At 41.2% G+C, this 14,158-nt stretch overlaps 2 protein-coding genes across 5 annotated transcripts in view; both read left to right on the forward strand.

The window, feature by feature from the left end:
• The window catches only part of LOC120442244 (E3 ubiquitin-protein ligase RNF43-like), a 45,329-nt gene extending 40,723 nt beyond the window's left edge, over positions 1-4,606 (forward strand). Inside the window, exon 2 of the mRNA XM_039618240.1 lies at positions 4,362-4,606. Coding sequence (XP_039474174.1) covers positions 4,362-4,412 — 51 coding nt within the window. The 3' untranslated portion in view covers positions 4,413-4,606. The remainder of the gene's footprint in view (positions 1-4,361) is intronic.
• LOC116316767 (E3 ubiquitin-protein ligase RNF43) overlaps positions 1-14,158 on the forward strand; it is a 115,030-nt gene that overhangs the window by 46,270 nt on the left and 54,602 nt on the right. The gene's annotated exons all lie outside the window — the stretch shown is intronic.

Genomic DNA, 14,158 nt, shown 5'->3' on the forward strand with positions numbered 1-14,158 from the left:
AAGGGCACCTGCACCCCTAAACACGCTGGAGAGGTCCAGCTTAATGCTATTATATAGTGTAGACTGGAAAGTTACGAAGAAAAGTAACTCTCATGGAGCGGGAAATTGTCTATAGAGACTAAAACAAAACATGTAAACGTGTTTGTTTCTGGTGTAAAACTGGATATTTTACAATGGGAGATTGGAGGATTGCCTCACTTTTCATGTGGCCATTAGAGGAACTGCGGTTTTTGATACTTTGCTGTTGTTTTTATTTTTCATCCCTGACGTTCATGGAATTTTAATTTAGCTTCAAAAAATTCCAAAAAACCCTGAAAATCTCAGAGTATCCATTAGACATGAAACTCACATAATTTCTGAAGCTGAACCGGTGAATGATAATTAACAGCCTTTAAATCCAGTTAGGTCAGGGTCACAACTACTGACACCACAGTTCTTAAAGTTTGGGGGAGAGAGTTCCATAGTCTAGGGGCCACAGTGGCAAATAATTGTGTTTATGTAATAATCTAATGTAATAAAACATATCTGGAGTAGAAGGCAGTTTTCGGTAGTATACAAAAGTCCTGAAATTCCACCATCTGGGGAGTTTTATATTTACCAGTGTAGAGTTATCATTTGCATTGCTGTGTTGTTTCATGCTAAGCAGCAATAAAATTCCCTTTAGAGGCTCCTGCTTCTTTGCAGCACCTTTTTGTATACTTTATACTTCAGATTATGTACTGTATATATGTAGACATATACGGGCACCTTAAAGGGTTTTAGATTGTCGACAGGCTCAGTTGTTTGGCTACCGGAGGAGATCTGACCCTGCAAGCTGTCTGTATGCAGACCTTACTGTGTGTAAAATAAAGGATGTGGATGAAAGAGAACAGATTGCTTATTCATCTGGCCCATTTAGAGCTAGTGAAGCCTACAGAGATGCCTGTCGAAGCACACGAAGAACCCGAGATTACTCACAGGTGCAAGATGCAAACGTGCATTTCTTTCTTGACCATCAAATCTCTCTCTCTCTCTCTCTCCCTCTTTCTCCCTAACTCTGTATTTTTTTCCTGCCCCTACGTTTCAAACGCTTGTTTTGCCACCTTGAGCTCAGCGTTTCTTATCACAGACCCTCATCTCCCTGGACTTGGCGCGTTTGTGCATGTACAGTCTTTGTCTCTTATCGCCAATCTGCACTGCTTATCAGTCCCCCCTTTTATGAACAGGATTTTTCTTTATTCCCTTGTCTGTTGTCGGCATGCTTTTATTTTTCCACAGTTGCTCATAATAAAGTCCTTCATAGGCTGGTCCATCTCCAAGGCCATTGATGTTTCGCTGCTCACAGAGAGGAGGATACTAATGGGCTTAGTGGTGATGTCATAAGTTGCGCATATAAAGTGGACAGATAAAGATAAACTGGAGATAAGGAAGACTGATAATTGTGAGTGATTGGAAATATGTTTTTTTTGTCTATTGCAGCATGCATCTTTAAGCTTTGTTTGCGCGTAAAAATCTCTGAAACAATACAGACCCCACGAGTTAGATCTTGTTTACTTGGATTTGTTTTATTTATGTCGTTGGCTTTCTTAGTTAGGTTCAGTTACGTGGATTGCAGCTGTACTGTAAAAATGCAGTCTGAGTCACAGCAGTACTTCTGTGGTTTCTAATGGGATTGCTGTGATACTACTGGAGATATGTATTGTTTTCCTTTCCCTCCATTCATGAACAGAATACTTATCTTGTACTCACAATTGACAACAACAAACAACAAAAGGTGATCAGCCTTATTTCCTGGTGAGTTTATGGTCTCAGTTGCTGGTTTCAGGTCTTACTCAATCACAACATGATGTTCAATTGGTGAATTGTAGCCCTTATACCAGTTGGCTCAAGAGGATTTATATAGTAAGGCAGACCCCCTTACAATAATAAAGAGAAAACCCCAACAATCAGATGATCTAAGAGCAAGCATTTGGTGACAGTAGGAAGGAAAAACTCCCTTTTAAAAGGAAGAAACCTCCAGCAGACCCAAGCTCGAGGAGGGGCAGCCATTTGTTGCGACCAGTTGGGGGTGAGCTGAGGGAGACAAGACAAAAGACACGCTGTAGAAGAGAGCCAGAGATTAAGAATAAATTAATGATTGAATGCAGAATGGTGTATAAACACTCGGAGAAACACACTTATTAAACTTAAAAAGGAGAATAAAGCACGGCATGTTTTCACGTAGGCCTCCTTGTCATTGACAGTTTACTGCTGTATGTGCCTACATACAGGCATATACAGCAGGCCTGACGAGGTAGCTCTTCTGTGTTGTGCCATCCGCTTTGGCAGAGGTTGTTTCCCCGATGTATAAATCCTGGCAATCCTCCTGGCACTTAACAGCGTACACTATATTACTCTGTTTGTGTCGGGGGACCCAATCCTTGGGGTGGACCATTTTTGGCGCAGCATGTTTTGGGGTTTAAAAGCCACAGAGACGCGGCGTTTCGAAAAAATGTGTCTCAACTGTTCCAATACTCCTGACACGTACGGGATCACTACAGGTTTTCGCTTAGTCATCGGTTGTCCTTCTCTTCGCCAACCTCTGGCGAAGCAGATGGCACAACACAGAAGAGCTACCTCGTCAGGCCAGGACTCTGCAGTCTATTCACACCTACAGGCCAGTGGACACTCTTTCAATGATGAGGATGTACACATCCTGGACATGGAGGAACGCTGGTTTAAGCGCGGAGTCAAGGAGGCCATTTACGTGAAAAGGGAAAGACCATCTCTGAATTGAGGAGGTGCCTAAAGGTACATCTTTCGCCATATTACAATGCTGTGATTGCAGCCATTCCCCAACTCTCTGTGAATGGTAGTCATGGCCATTGATCAGTGGTCTTTGATCGGTGGTTGTTGATCAAAGGTCATGAGAATTTGCATAATCATGATGAAGGAACTGACCACCCAGCCCGTTGTTCCTTCAGTGCGCTGGTTTCAGTCATTATGCAAATGTACTGTTTATAAGATTGGGGAAACCTGCAGTCAGCTGAGACTGAAGAAGTCACTTGGATGAGTGATGAAACGTTTCTCCCACTGAAAACGCTACGTCCAGATGAACAGAATCAACTTTTGGAGATTTACTTACCTGGATGATTGAGAATGCATCAAGACTTCTTCATTTAGCTTGTATTTGAGACACATAATGGCTTGTTTGTAGCCTTCCCCTAATTTTGTTATTGCCACAATCAAAACAATTTTACTGGCCCTCCGTTAAAGACAAAAGCTAATTTAGTCTGTCACACTACTGTCACATCAAAATTTAACATGGAGCAAGCCCCACCATCTGCTAGTATACATGGTAGACATCAAGTGTTTGAGACAGAATTTGTTTTTAAAGGGAAGGAGTGAAGGGAGTGGCAAAGAAGTAGCTAATAAATATCTAACTTTTAGTGTGCTGTTTTACTCAGAGTTAAAAAAAAAAAAAAAATTCACCCAGTCGTGATAAAGAACATGTCTTTTAGTGGAACAACTTTTCTTGTCCCCACAGGTGCTGTGGGAGAACAGCAGCATGCAAACCCTTGGCTGGGTTGGGTTTGTGTCTTTGTGCAGAAAAAAAAAAGGATAATTGGAAAATGCTTACATCTCGGGCCAAATCGAAATCAAAAGCTTTGCAACGCCTGCGACACGCTTTGCCTTGTTTTAAAGCAGTGGACTTTTGCTGCTGTATTTTTGAACCTAATGACTATGAGTGATTTCCTGCGCTGTTTATGGACTGCATGATAACAGGGTCACCACTGAAACAACATGAATTATGTCTCTTATGACATTATCAGTCAGATTTACCACCTCTTAAAGACAGAGATTGTGGTCTGGCTCAAGATAAGCTTGGTTGTTGACTTTATGCAGTGGAGTCCAGTTTTTAAAAAAAACAAAACATGATGGCCAGCGTTTTGAATTTTGGGGCAAAGTCAAAACACCTTTTAGGCGCTTTAAACAGTCAGTTTTGACTTGTGATTCTATAGGCTACTTGTTGTTTTTATGTCCACATGATCATGTACATTAAAGTCAAGACAAATCTCCCTCAAAAGCTCAGTACATTGATATGTAAAAGTATGGCTTGCTGTTATTGTAAAGATTTAAACAGGAGATGCCGTGTGAGACTGGAGCTCATAATGTTTTTACTTCCTTGAAGCACAAATCTATGAACAGAAATGCAGAACGCTGCAGTCTGGCTCTCCTAGAGGGTCTCCTGAAAATGAGGACCCCCTCAAACATGAGTTGCAACATCTCATGGAGCTATCCTTTAACAAATTTGTCTCTCGGCTTGACAGGCATGTTTTTAAATTGCACTTGATCTTGACCCGCTTATTCTTCTTCCACTTTTTCCCCCGATCGGCCTGAAGGGCCAAAACAGATGGCATGCTTCCATGTGGATCTACAACAAAGCAGCGTAGCAGCTCAGCTGTCGCAGGTCTGTGCCTGGGGCCAGATCCATCGCGTGCAACCACCCCGGCCTCTAATCAAGCTTCTGAAGGGAGCAACAGCATTTATTAAAAGTATAGATATAACTTAGTGTGCAACTGTTTCCCAAACTTTTGCCTCCTCCACATTTCATGGCCCTGCTGCAATGAAGGAAACAACTACATGGCGGACACCTTCTATGTAAGCCTCTTTTAACCCTCTTGTGGAGCTTCCTGTGTCGTTTTTATGTGCATTGGAGGAATGTGTGTGCGTGTGTTTGTGCGTGTGTTTGTGCGTGTGTGTGGTGGGGGATCTAATTGTGCTTTTGCATCATGTTGGCTTGTTGTGGTTAGATGAGGGGGCTGCAGCCACTGGAGGGGGATGATTCCTCCAGATCATCCTGTGTGCAGCAGCGACAGCGACGCAGCTGGAATTGTTATCTGCTTTGATATTAGGGCTGCATGTAATGTGGAAAACACCCTGGGCCGTGTCCACTTCCTCCTCAGACGATAGGGGTTTCACATGCCAGTTGGTTTTTATAATCCTCCTGAGATTTGTAGTTTATTCCACTGAATTCAACCTTAGCTATGTGAAATATTTCCCCCTTTTACAGTTTGTTTTGCTGTTTCAGATTCGAATCAGCCGCAAACACAGCTTGGCTTCAGTGTCGGATTCGACTCTGAACACGTTCTGAAGTACAAGAAGAGTTACGCCCAAAGTCAAGGTTGCCGCTTTAAAGAAGATGACTTAATTTGCACCTGTGGTAAAGCCGGAAAGTGTTAAAGGGATTGGTGTTAAGTGATAAAATGATAAACTCACTGACCAAGTTGGTGGGGCGTGATAAACAACAATCACGCTGGCATGTTTCCTCTTGGGACCCTGCCAACGAGCTAGCAGCACTCCCATGTGATGAATGTCTGAGAATTGCAGCCCGCCTCCCTACCTTAACAGCATGTTCCTTTGGAAGTAGTACAGAGGAAGTGCTTTGGATGTCATTGCCCTTTTACCCAGAGGGGGTGCATGTTGAGACACACGCCTCTCCTCCTTCCCTTCCCGCCTTCTCTTCACACCCCTTGCATTGAACTCCTAGCTCATCCATCTCTCCTGAGTTGACAGTCCCATCTCAGTTACTAAATCTGTCCATCTGTGGTGTCTCTACATTATGACAGAAACACACTGCCGCTGTGAAAACCATTCAAACAATAATGCTGACTTTCTCTTCCTTGTGTTAATTATCTGTAATACAGGGTGCATCACAAAGAAAAATCTGATTTCAAAAGGCAACATTTTTAAAGTAATAGACATAGAAGTTTGAGATAAATTTTTAAAAATAACCTGGGTGAATATAATGCTTCATATACAAAACTCAGAATGTTCACACGCCACAGCACGGCATGTCCATATGATAGTCAAACTCATCCTGTACTTTTGTGAGCATGTCTGGAGTCAAGGCCGCCACTGCTGGTGTTATGCCACCTGCCACGTGAACTCACAAATTCACTCTTTCAAACAATGCGGTCATTACTGATGAACAGCTGTGGGATTAATGCACTTTGAAATCATATATTTCATTTATACACCCTGTATAAATATTAAGCCTTTAGGGCTTCTGAATAAATTATTAATATCGTCGAATTGAATGTATCATGAGCGCCATCTGCTTTTTGTTTGTCCATTTTAATGTGAGCTAACACACGTTTCGCATAACATAAAAGAATGTTCTTTGCTGTTATGAAAAAAGATTATTCTAACATCACATGCATGCACTTTGTGAAGCGGGCCAATGAAATACAATCCTGGAGTCAGTAGTTTAGCTTATGATAGCCTAAATGGGCTTACCTTATCTTAGGTTAGCCAGAAAAACTATAAAAAAGAAGACATACCACTGAGAGAATCCAGAATTGAAATCTGTGGGGCAATTTAGCAACAGCAGAGACAGCTTTAGAAGTATAATTTAAAGTGGAAGAGCTTTTTCAAACCTTTTGGGGCAAAGTCAAAACACCTTTTAGGTGCTTTAAAAAAAATCAGATTTGACTTGTGATTCTATAGGCTACTTGTTGTTTTTATGTCCTCGTGACCATGTATATTAAAGTTAATTTAGATAATGCCTTAGTTTAGCTTGGCTTATTTTAAGAAATCTGTGAGAAAGCACAACCAGACCTCTGTCCGCCAGAACCTGTAAGGCGCTTAATTAAATGTTCTGATCTCCTAATTTAATTTATAAATAAAACAAAGTCTAATCATACTGTTAAACCGTTTGACTTCCCTCAGTGACCTTTAGAGGTGATGGAAGGTGGATTTCCTTACCTTTGAAGAGAGACATGCTACCTGCTTCCCCATGCTTTCAGCTGCTTTGCTAAAGTGAAATGTCACACATGAGAGCAGCATGTAACGCCTGTACTGTTGAGATCACGCTGACTCTTTGTTGATCAAGTAGTGCTGAATGTTTTTTTTGTAGCAAGCCACTTCTGGCGGTTGTAGTTTTTAATATTCAGCATAATAACAAACTACTGTATTTAGTTAGAGCAGCTGGGGATTAAGTACCATACCTTCAGGCAAAGTAATGAACCTATGCGGGAGGTCTGGAGGGTTAGGCTGATTTCCTGCTCTTTAGAAGAAAACCCCTACTATTTTTAATTACTTACATTTAAACCAGAAAGAAGGAAAAAAGAAAAAAAAGAGTTTAGTTTAATAATATAATCAAGATAATCAACAGAGGTTGATTATCTTGTTAATAATTTTACCTCCTCACTACGTACGACTCTGGATACTGTAGCTCCTGTGAAAACTAAGGCCTCAAATCCGAAGTACCTGACTCCGTGGTATAATTCTCAAACACGTAGCCTAAAGCAGATAACTTGTAAGCTGGAGAGGAAATGGCGTGTCACAAAGTTAGAGGATCATCATTTAGCCTGGAGAAATAGTTTGCTGCTTTATAAGAAAGCCCTCCGCAAAGCCAGAACATCTTACTATTCGTCACTGATTGAAGAAAATAAGAACAACCCCAGGTTTCTCTTCAGCACTGTAGCCAGGCTGACAAAAAGTCAGAGCTCTACTGAGCCAACAATCCCTTTAACGTTAACTAGTAATGACTTCATGAACTTCTTCACAAATAAAATTTTTATCATTAGAGAAAAAATTACCAATAACCATCCCACAGATGTAATATCGTCTACAGCTACTTTTAGTACCATCGATGTTAAGCTAGACTCTTTTTCTCCAATTGATCTTTCTGAGTTAACTTCAATAATTAATTCCTCCAAACCATCAACGTGTCTTTTAGACCCCATTCCTACAAAACTGCTCAAAGAAGTCCTGCCATTAATTAATTCTTCGATCTTAAGTATGATCAACCTATCTCTAATAATCGGCTATGTACCACAGGCCTTCAAGCTGGCTGTAGTTAAACCTTTACTCAAAAAGCCATCTCTAGACCCAGCTGTCTTAGCTAATTACAGGCCAATCTCCAACCTTCCTTTTATATCAAAAATCCTTGAAAGAGTAGTTGTCAAACAGCTAACAGATCATCTGCAGAGGAATGGCTTATTTGAAGAGTTTCAGTCAGGTTTCAGAGCTCATCACAGCACAGAAACAGCTTTAGTGAAGGTTACAAATGTTCTTCTTATGGCCTCTGACAGTGGACTCATCTCTGTGCTTGTCCTGCTAGACCTTAGTGCTGCGTTTGATACTGTCGACCATAATATCCTATTAGAGCGATTAGAACATGCTGTAGGTATTACAGGTACTGCGCTGCAGTGGTTTGTATCATATCTATCTAATAGACTCCAATTTGTTCAAGTAAATGGAGAGTCCTCTTCACCCACTAAGGTCAGTTATGGTGTTCCACAGGGTTCAGTGCTAGGACCAATTCTGTTTACATTATACATGCTTCCCGTAGGCAGCATCATTAGAAGACATAGCATAAATTTTCACTGCTATGCAGATGACACGCAGCTCTATCTATCCATGAAGCCAGGTATCACACACCAATTAGTTAAACTGCAGGAATGTCTTAAAGACATAAAGACCTGGATGGCCGCTAACTTTCTGCTTCTTAATTCAGATAAAACTGAGGTTATTGTACTCGGCCCTGAGAATCTTAGAAATATGGTATCTAACCAGATTCTTACTGTGGATGGCATTACCTTGGCCTCCAGTAACACTGTGAGGAACCTTGAGTCATTTTGACCAGGACATGTCCTTTAACGCACATATTAAACAAATATGTAAGACTGCTTTCTTCCATTTGCGCAACATCTCTAAAATTAGAAATATCCTGTCTCAGAGTGATGCTGAAAAACTAGTTCATGCCTTCATTACTTCCAGGCTGGACTACTGTAATTCTTTATTATCAGGATGTCCTAAAACTCCCTGAAAAGTCTTCAGCTAATCCAAAATGCTGCAGCAAGAGTACTGACAGGGACTAGGAAGAGAGAACATATTTCTCCTGTTTTGGCTTCCTTCATTGGCTTCCTGTTAAATCCAGAATTGAATTCAAAATCCTGCTCCTCACATACAAGGTCTTAAATAATCAGGCCCCATCTTATCTTAATGACCTTGTGGTACCATATCACCCTATTAGAGCACTTCGCCTCGCTCTGCAGGCCTACTTGTTGTTCCTAGAGTATTTAAAAGTAGAATGGGAGGAGAGCCTTCAGTTTTCAGGCCCCTCTTCTGTGGAACCAGCTTCCAGTTTGGATTCGGGAGACAGACACTATCTCTACTTTCAAGATTAGGCTTAAAACTTTCTTTTTTCTAAAGCATATAGTTAGGGCTGGACCAGGTGACCCTGATTCCTCCCTTAGTTATGCTGCAATAGACGTAGGCTGCCGGGGATTCCCATGATGCATTGAGTTTTTCCTTTCCAGCCACTCACTATGTGCTAATAGACCTCTCTGCATCGAATCATATCTGTTATTAATTTCTGTCTCTCTTCCACAGCATGTCTTTCATCCTGTTTTCCTTCTTCACCCCAACCGGTCGCAGCAGATGGCCGCCTCCCTGAGCCTGGTTCTGCCGGAGGTTTCTTCCTGTTAAAGGGAGTTTTTCCTTCCCACTGTCGCCAAAGTGCTTGCTCATAGGGGTCATATGATATGATTGTTGGGGTTTTCTGTATTTATTATTGTGCGATCTATTGTACAATATAAAGCGCCTTGAGGCGACTTTTGTTGTGATTTGGCGCTATATAAATAAAATTGAATTGAATTGAATTGAATTAATAGGACTGAATGGTTTTTTTCCAGATTGAGGATTATAGGTCACTTCACAGTAAACAAATGGTTCCTAGAGTAGTAGTTTAGTTGATTATGAAATGGGGGCATTAGCAGGAGGACAGCAAGACTAATGATATTTCATTGTTTTCTTAACCAGAGTGACGTGTTTAGCTGGCACCTTGGCTAAAAGTGTGTCTAAAGTGTGTTTGTGTGCCAAGAATCACAGAGTGAGAGGAGATAACCACTTAAGTTTGTGGCCATACTGCCTCAGCTCAAGCCGTATAGCAGTCTGCCTGTGAGGATGACTCACAATGGGCTCGTGGTGATAATAAACTGGCAGGGAGTCAGCATGACTAAACATCTGCTTGAATCATACACGTCTGTTGCTATTGATTCAACAGTTCATTCAAGGCTCCAGCATTGGTGTGAATACTGAAATCAAATGAAGGGACACACCTAGAGCTTACCTAATGCTTTATGAGTGTTAGACAGAGTTAATGCCTCTGCAATTACCAAGCTTGCAGAATCCTGTGACTCAAGTAGGCAGGTGAAATCAATTAAGTTAAACAGAAGCAGATCAGGAAACAAACTCTTGATTAGTGTGCTCACATAGTGAGCGTGAGATTTTGAGTGTATCCTGTACTACTGGAAACAATATATCCAACAGTGTGCAGTGATTATAGCCATCATGGCAGCCCACTGAATGTCTCTTTAAACATATTTTATTCAGTAATTCAGTAAATTAAAAAAAACTCACAGTGTTACACTGACCATTATTATTTCTGACCATTTGCTTCTCTCTTTCAATATCAAAATGACATTTTCTATAACCAAAAATCCTTGCTCCATCTCTTTCCAGAATATTAAGAAAATTAACCCTGATACCCTTTCTACTGCCTTCTCTGGTTGTTTGCATTTTAATAACCTGCTCACCCTAGAGGATTTGATCTCCTATTATATCCACAGTCTCAATAATATTTTAAACTCTGTTGCGTCTGAAAGCAAAAGGTCGACAGCTTGAACATCTCTATAAGAAAACTGGTCTCTCTGTCCACAAGGAAATGTTTAATAATCATGTTTTGCATTATAAGGAATGTATCAGTCAAACTAAATCTGCATACTACTCTACCATTATTTGTTCGAATGAAGATTCCCCTAAGATACTGTTTTCACTGTTTAACTCTTCTTTTCGAGCACCAGATCCTCTCCCTGCTCACCTTTACTCATCTTCCTTTTGCGACTCTCTAATGTTATTTTTCTCTGAGAAAATCCACAAAATACACCAAATCCTGGCCTCTGAAGTTGCCTGTAGTTCTCCCTCTGTAATTCCTCTCCCATCACACTGTTTTTCTGCTTTCCAACTTCCTTCTGTCACTGATATTTCAGATCTCATCTGTAAGTCAAAATCTTCTTCCTGTCAGCTATACCCCATTCCTACAGTTTTGGTCAAAGCCTGTCTACCCTCTCTGCTTCCATTCATATCTGCTATCATTTACTCCTCACTTACCATTGGAACTGTTCCTGCTCCCTTGAAAGTTGCGGTAATCACCCCAATACTGCAAAAAACAGGCTTATATCCCAATAATTTTGATAATTTCCGTACTATTTCCAATTTACCATTTCTATCAAAAATTCTTGAAAAGATAGTCGCCACACAACTCCACTCATACTTAACTAATAATAATCTGTATGAACAGTTCCAGTCTGGTTTTCACCCCTTCCATAGCACTGAAACTGCGCTAATAAAAATAGCCAGTGATCTTCTCATGCCTGCTGACTCTGGTTTACTCTCCATTCTTATTCTTCTCGATCTGACTGCCGCTTTTGATACTATTTCTCACTCAATTCTCCTCAGTAGGCTAGCCTCCATCGGTTTCTCCCATATTCCACTAGCCTGGTTTAAATCATACTTGTCTGATCGCACTCAGTTTATCCTTCACTTCTCAGCCCCTTCCTCTGGTCGCAGGCGTGCCCCAGGGATCTGTCCTGGGGCCCCTTCTTTTCATTATCTACCTTCTTCTGCTTGGACACTTTTTTCGTAAATACAATATTCAGTTTCACTGTTATGCCGATGACACCCAGCTTTATTTGTCCATTAAACCTGATTCTGCTCTCCCCCCGTCCTCCCTCACCCTCTGTTTAGCCAAACTAAATTCATGGTTCTCTTCCTTCTTTTCTCAAACTCAATAGTAACAAATCTGAGCTTCTCCTCAGAACTCACACATCAATAACATCTCTCGGTCTGCATATTTCCAACTCCGTAACATTAATCACCTCTGTCCTTTTCTCTCCCCACATGCCACTGCCATTCTTGTTCATAGCCTGGTCACTTCCTGGCTCGATTACTGCAACTCTCTTCTTTTTGGTCTTAGTCAAAAATCTATCCAAGAGCTTCAACGTGTTTAGAACTCTGCTGCTCGTATTATCACCAGGACCCCTTCTCTGCACCACATCACCCCTGCTCTGCAGCAGCTTCATTGGCTTCCGGTTAAATACCGCATCAATTTCAAGATACTTTTGTATACATTCAAGGCTATCCATCATCTCTCGCCTTTATACCTCTCTGACCTGGTTCAGATCACCATTCCTTCTCGGTGTCTCAGATCCTCCTCCTCCTCTCTTTCTCTTTCCGTCCCTTCCCCCTGGCTAGCCATCATGGGGCGCAGGGCTTTCTGTTGCTCTGCCCCCCGTCTTTGGAACTCCCTTCCTCTTGAGATAAGAAACATCACTTCCCTCCCTCTTTTTAAGTCCAGACTCAAAACTCACCTGTTCACAATAGCCTTGTGTACAGTGTCCTTGAGTGTTTTTATAGGCACTTTCTTAAATAAAATGTATTATTATTATTAATTATTATTATTATCATTATTATTGTTATTATTATTATATTATTATTATTATTATTGATGTATTTGCATATTGAGCAGTTATAGTTAATTGCCTATTTCACACTAGCCCTGCAGTATGCACTTGACCCCTCACTCCCCAACCAGTCACAGCAGATTGCTACCCCTCCCTAAGCCTGCTTCTGCTGGAGGTTTCTTCCTGTTGAAAAGAAATTTTTCCTTTCCACTGTTGCCAAGTGCTTGCTCAAATGGGGTTGTCTTAATTTTGGGACTTTCTCTGTATTATAGTAGGGTCTTTACTTTACAATATACAGCACCTTAAGACAACTGTTAATGTTAAAGTCTAAACAGTTAAAATTCCAAAATATTGAATGGCAGTTACACACTGGACTATAAAACTAAAAATTAAATATTTTATTTTTATACAGTAAACAACATGACACTGTCACCTTCTACTACCTTTAGGGTCCACCAGGGGGTTGTGGGTTACACTTCTCCAAACTGTGTCTTTCTGTAGCTTCTCTAATATGATGCTTTACAGCCTTTCCGTGCTGCAAACCCAGCATGCTTTGTGCTGTGCACTAGCAGTTTCCTGCTGCTGCCCTTCTTAGATAGACCATTTTATTTTATAGTTTGAGCTCAATATTATTGCAAACCGCACAATTAAAAACATACTGCAATGATTAAAGATTTGAAAAAAAAAGTGTTTTCCTCGCCTTTATTGTTACCCCTATGGGCAAAGACAGCTGTTTGACATCAGTATAACACCCACAAGAGGTTATTTTGAGCTGTTTAATGAAACCATTTAATGCTAATGCACCGCTCTGTTATTTTGTCATTATCCTGCAATGATAAGCAGGTGTGAGCGGGAATGGAAGGGATGTGACAGGCAGGAGGCAGTGAGTGGTCTGAAAGGTCAGGGTCGCTGTTGGTTTGGCTGTGATGTGGTTTGCCAGGAGAGAGCTGTATCGTTGATGTAGTTTGGCGGAGTGGCAGCTGGTTCTTGCCACACAGCACCGATTCCTGTAAAAAGCCGCCTCTTATTTACAGCCCACCCACATGGCAGCAGAGTTTAGAAGGGCCCATTCCAAGGAAAATACTGTGCTTTCCCCACCAGCCTTTATCATTTTCATCCCAGGAGTTTAATTGTATGCGGTTATTTGCTGTGGTTTACACTTAAGTTCCATTGCTTTTTGTTTCTCTCTCCTCCATCTCCTTTCCGCCGGGTGCAGGTGTGTGCTCATTCAACTGTGGAGATGTTGGCTTGTCTACAAAGGCACTGACATAAAAATGGATCAGGAAATTCTGGTTTCACTTTATACCGTGTCCCTCCCCTCACATAGCAATAAATGCCACAAACCGAGCTCCTGACCCTCCCACGGCTCCAGGAAAAAAAAACAAAAAACGATTCCCACATTGTTGTTGTTGTTGCCTGCCAGCCGCTCACTAGAGCAGTGCATTCCAGCAGTCATTGTATTTGTTTGCTTCTCATTTCAATCGTCTGTGGAGAGTTTAAATGTCTGTCTGATCACAGGTGAGCTTTTAGCAGTAGTACATGCAAATCCCTACTTTAGAACTGGAGAATGTGCAGTGCATTACGCGTCAGGCAAGGTTTCCATTCTAATAGGAATTCAACCATAAAGATGACATGTGACAATAACTCTAGCAGGCATCCAAGTTTGA

The sequence above is a fragment of the Oreochromis aureus genome, linkage group 10 (assembly GCF_013358895.1).
Source record: "Oreochromis aureus strain Israel breed Guangdong linkage group 10, ZZ_aureus, whole genome shotgun sequence".
NCBI classification, from domain to species: Eukaryota; Metazoa; Chordata; class Actinopteri; order Cichliformes; family Cichlidae; genus Oreochromis; species Oreochromis aureus.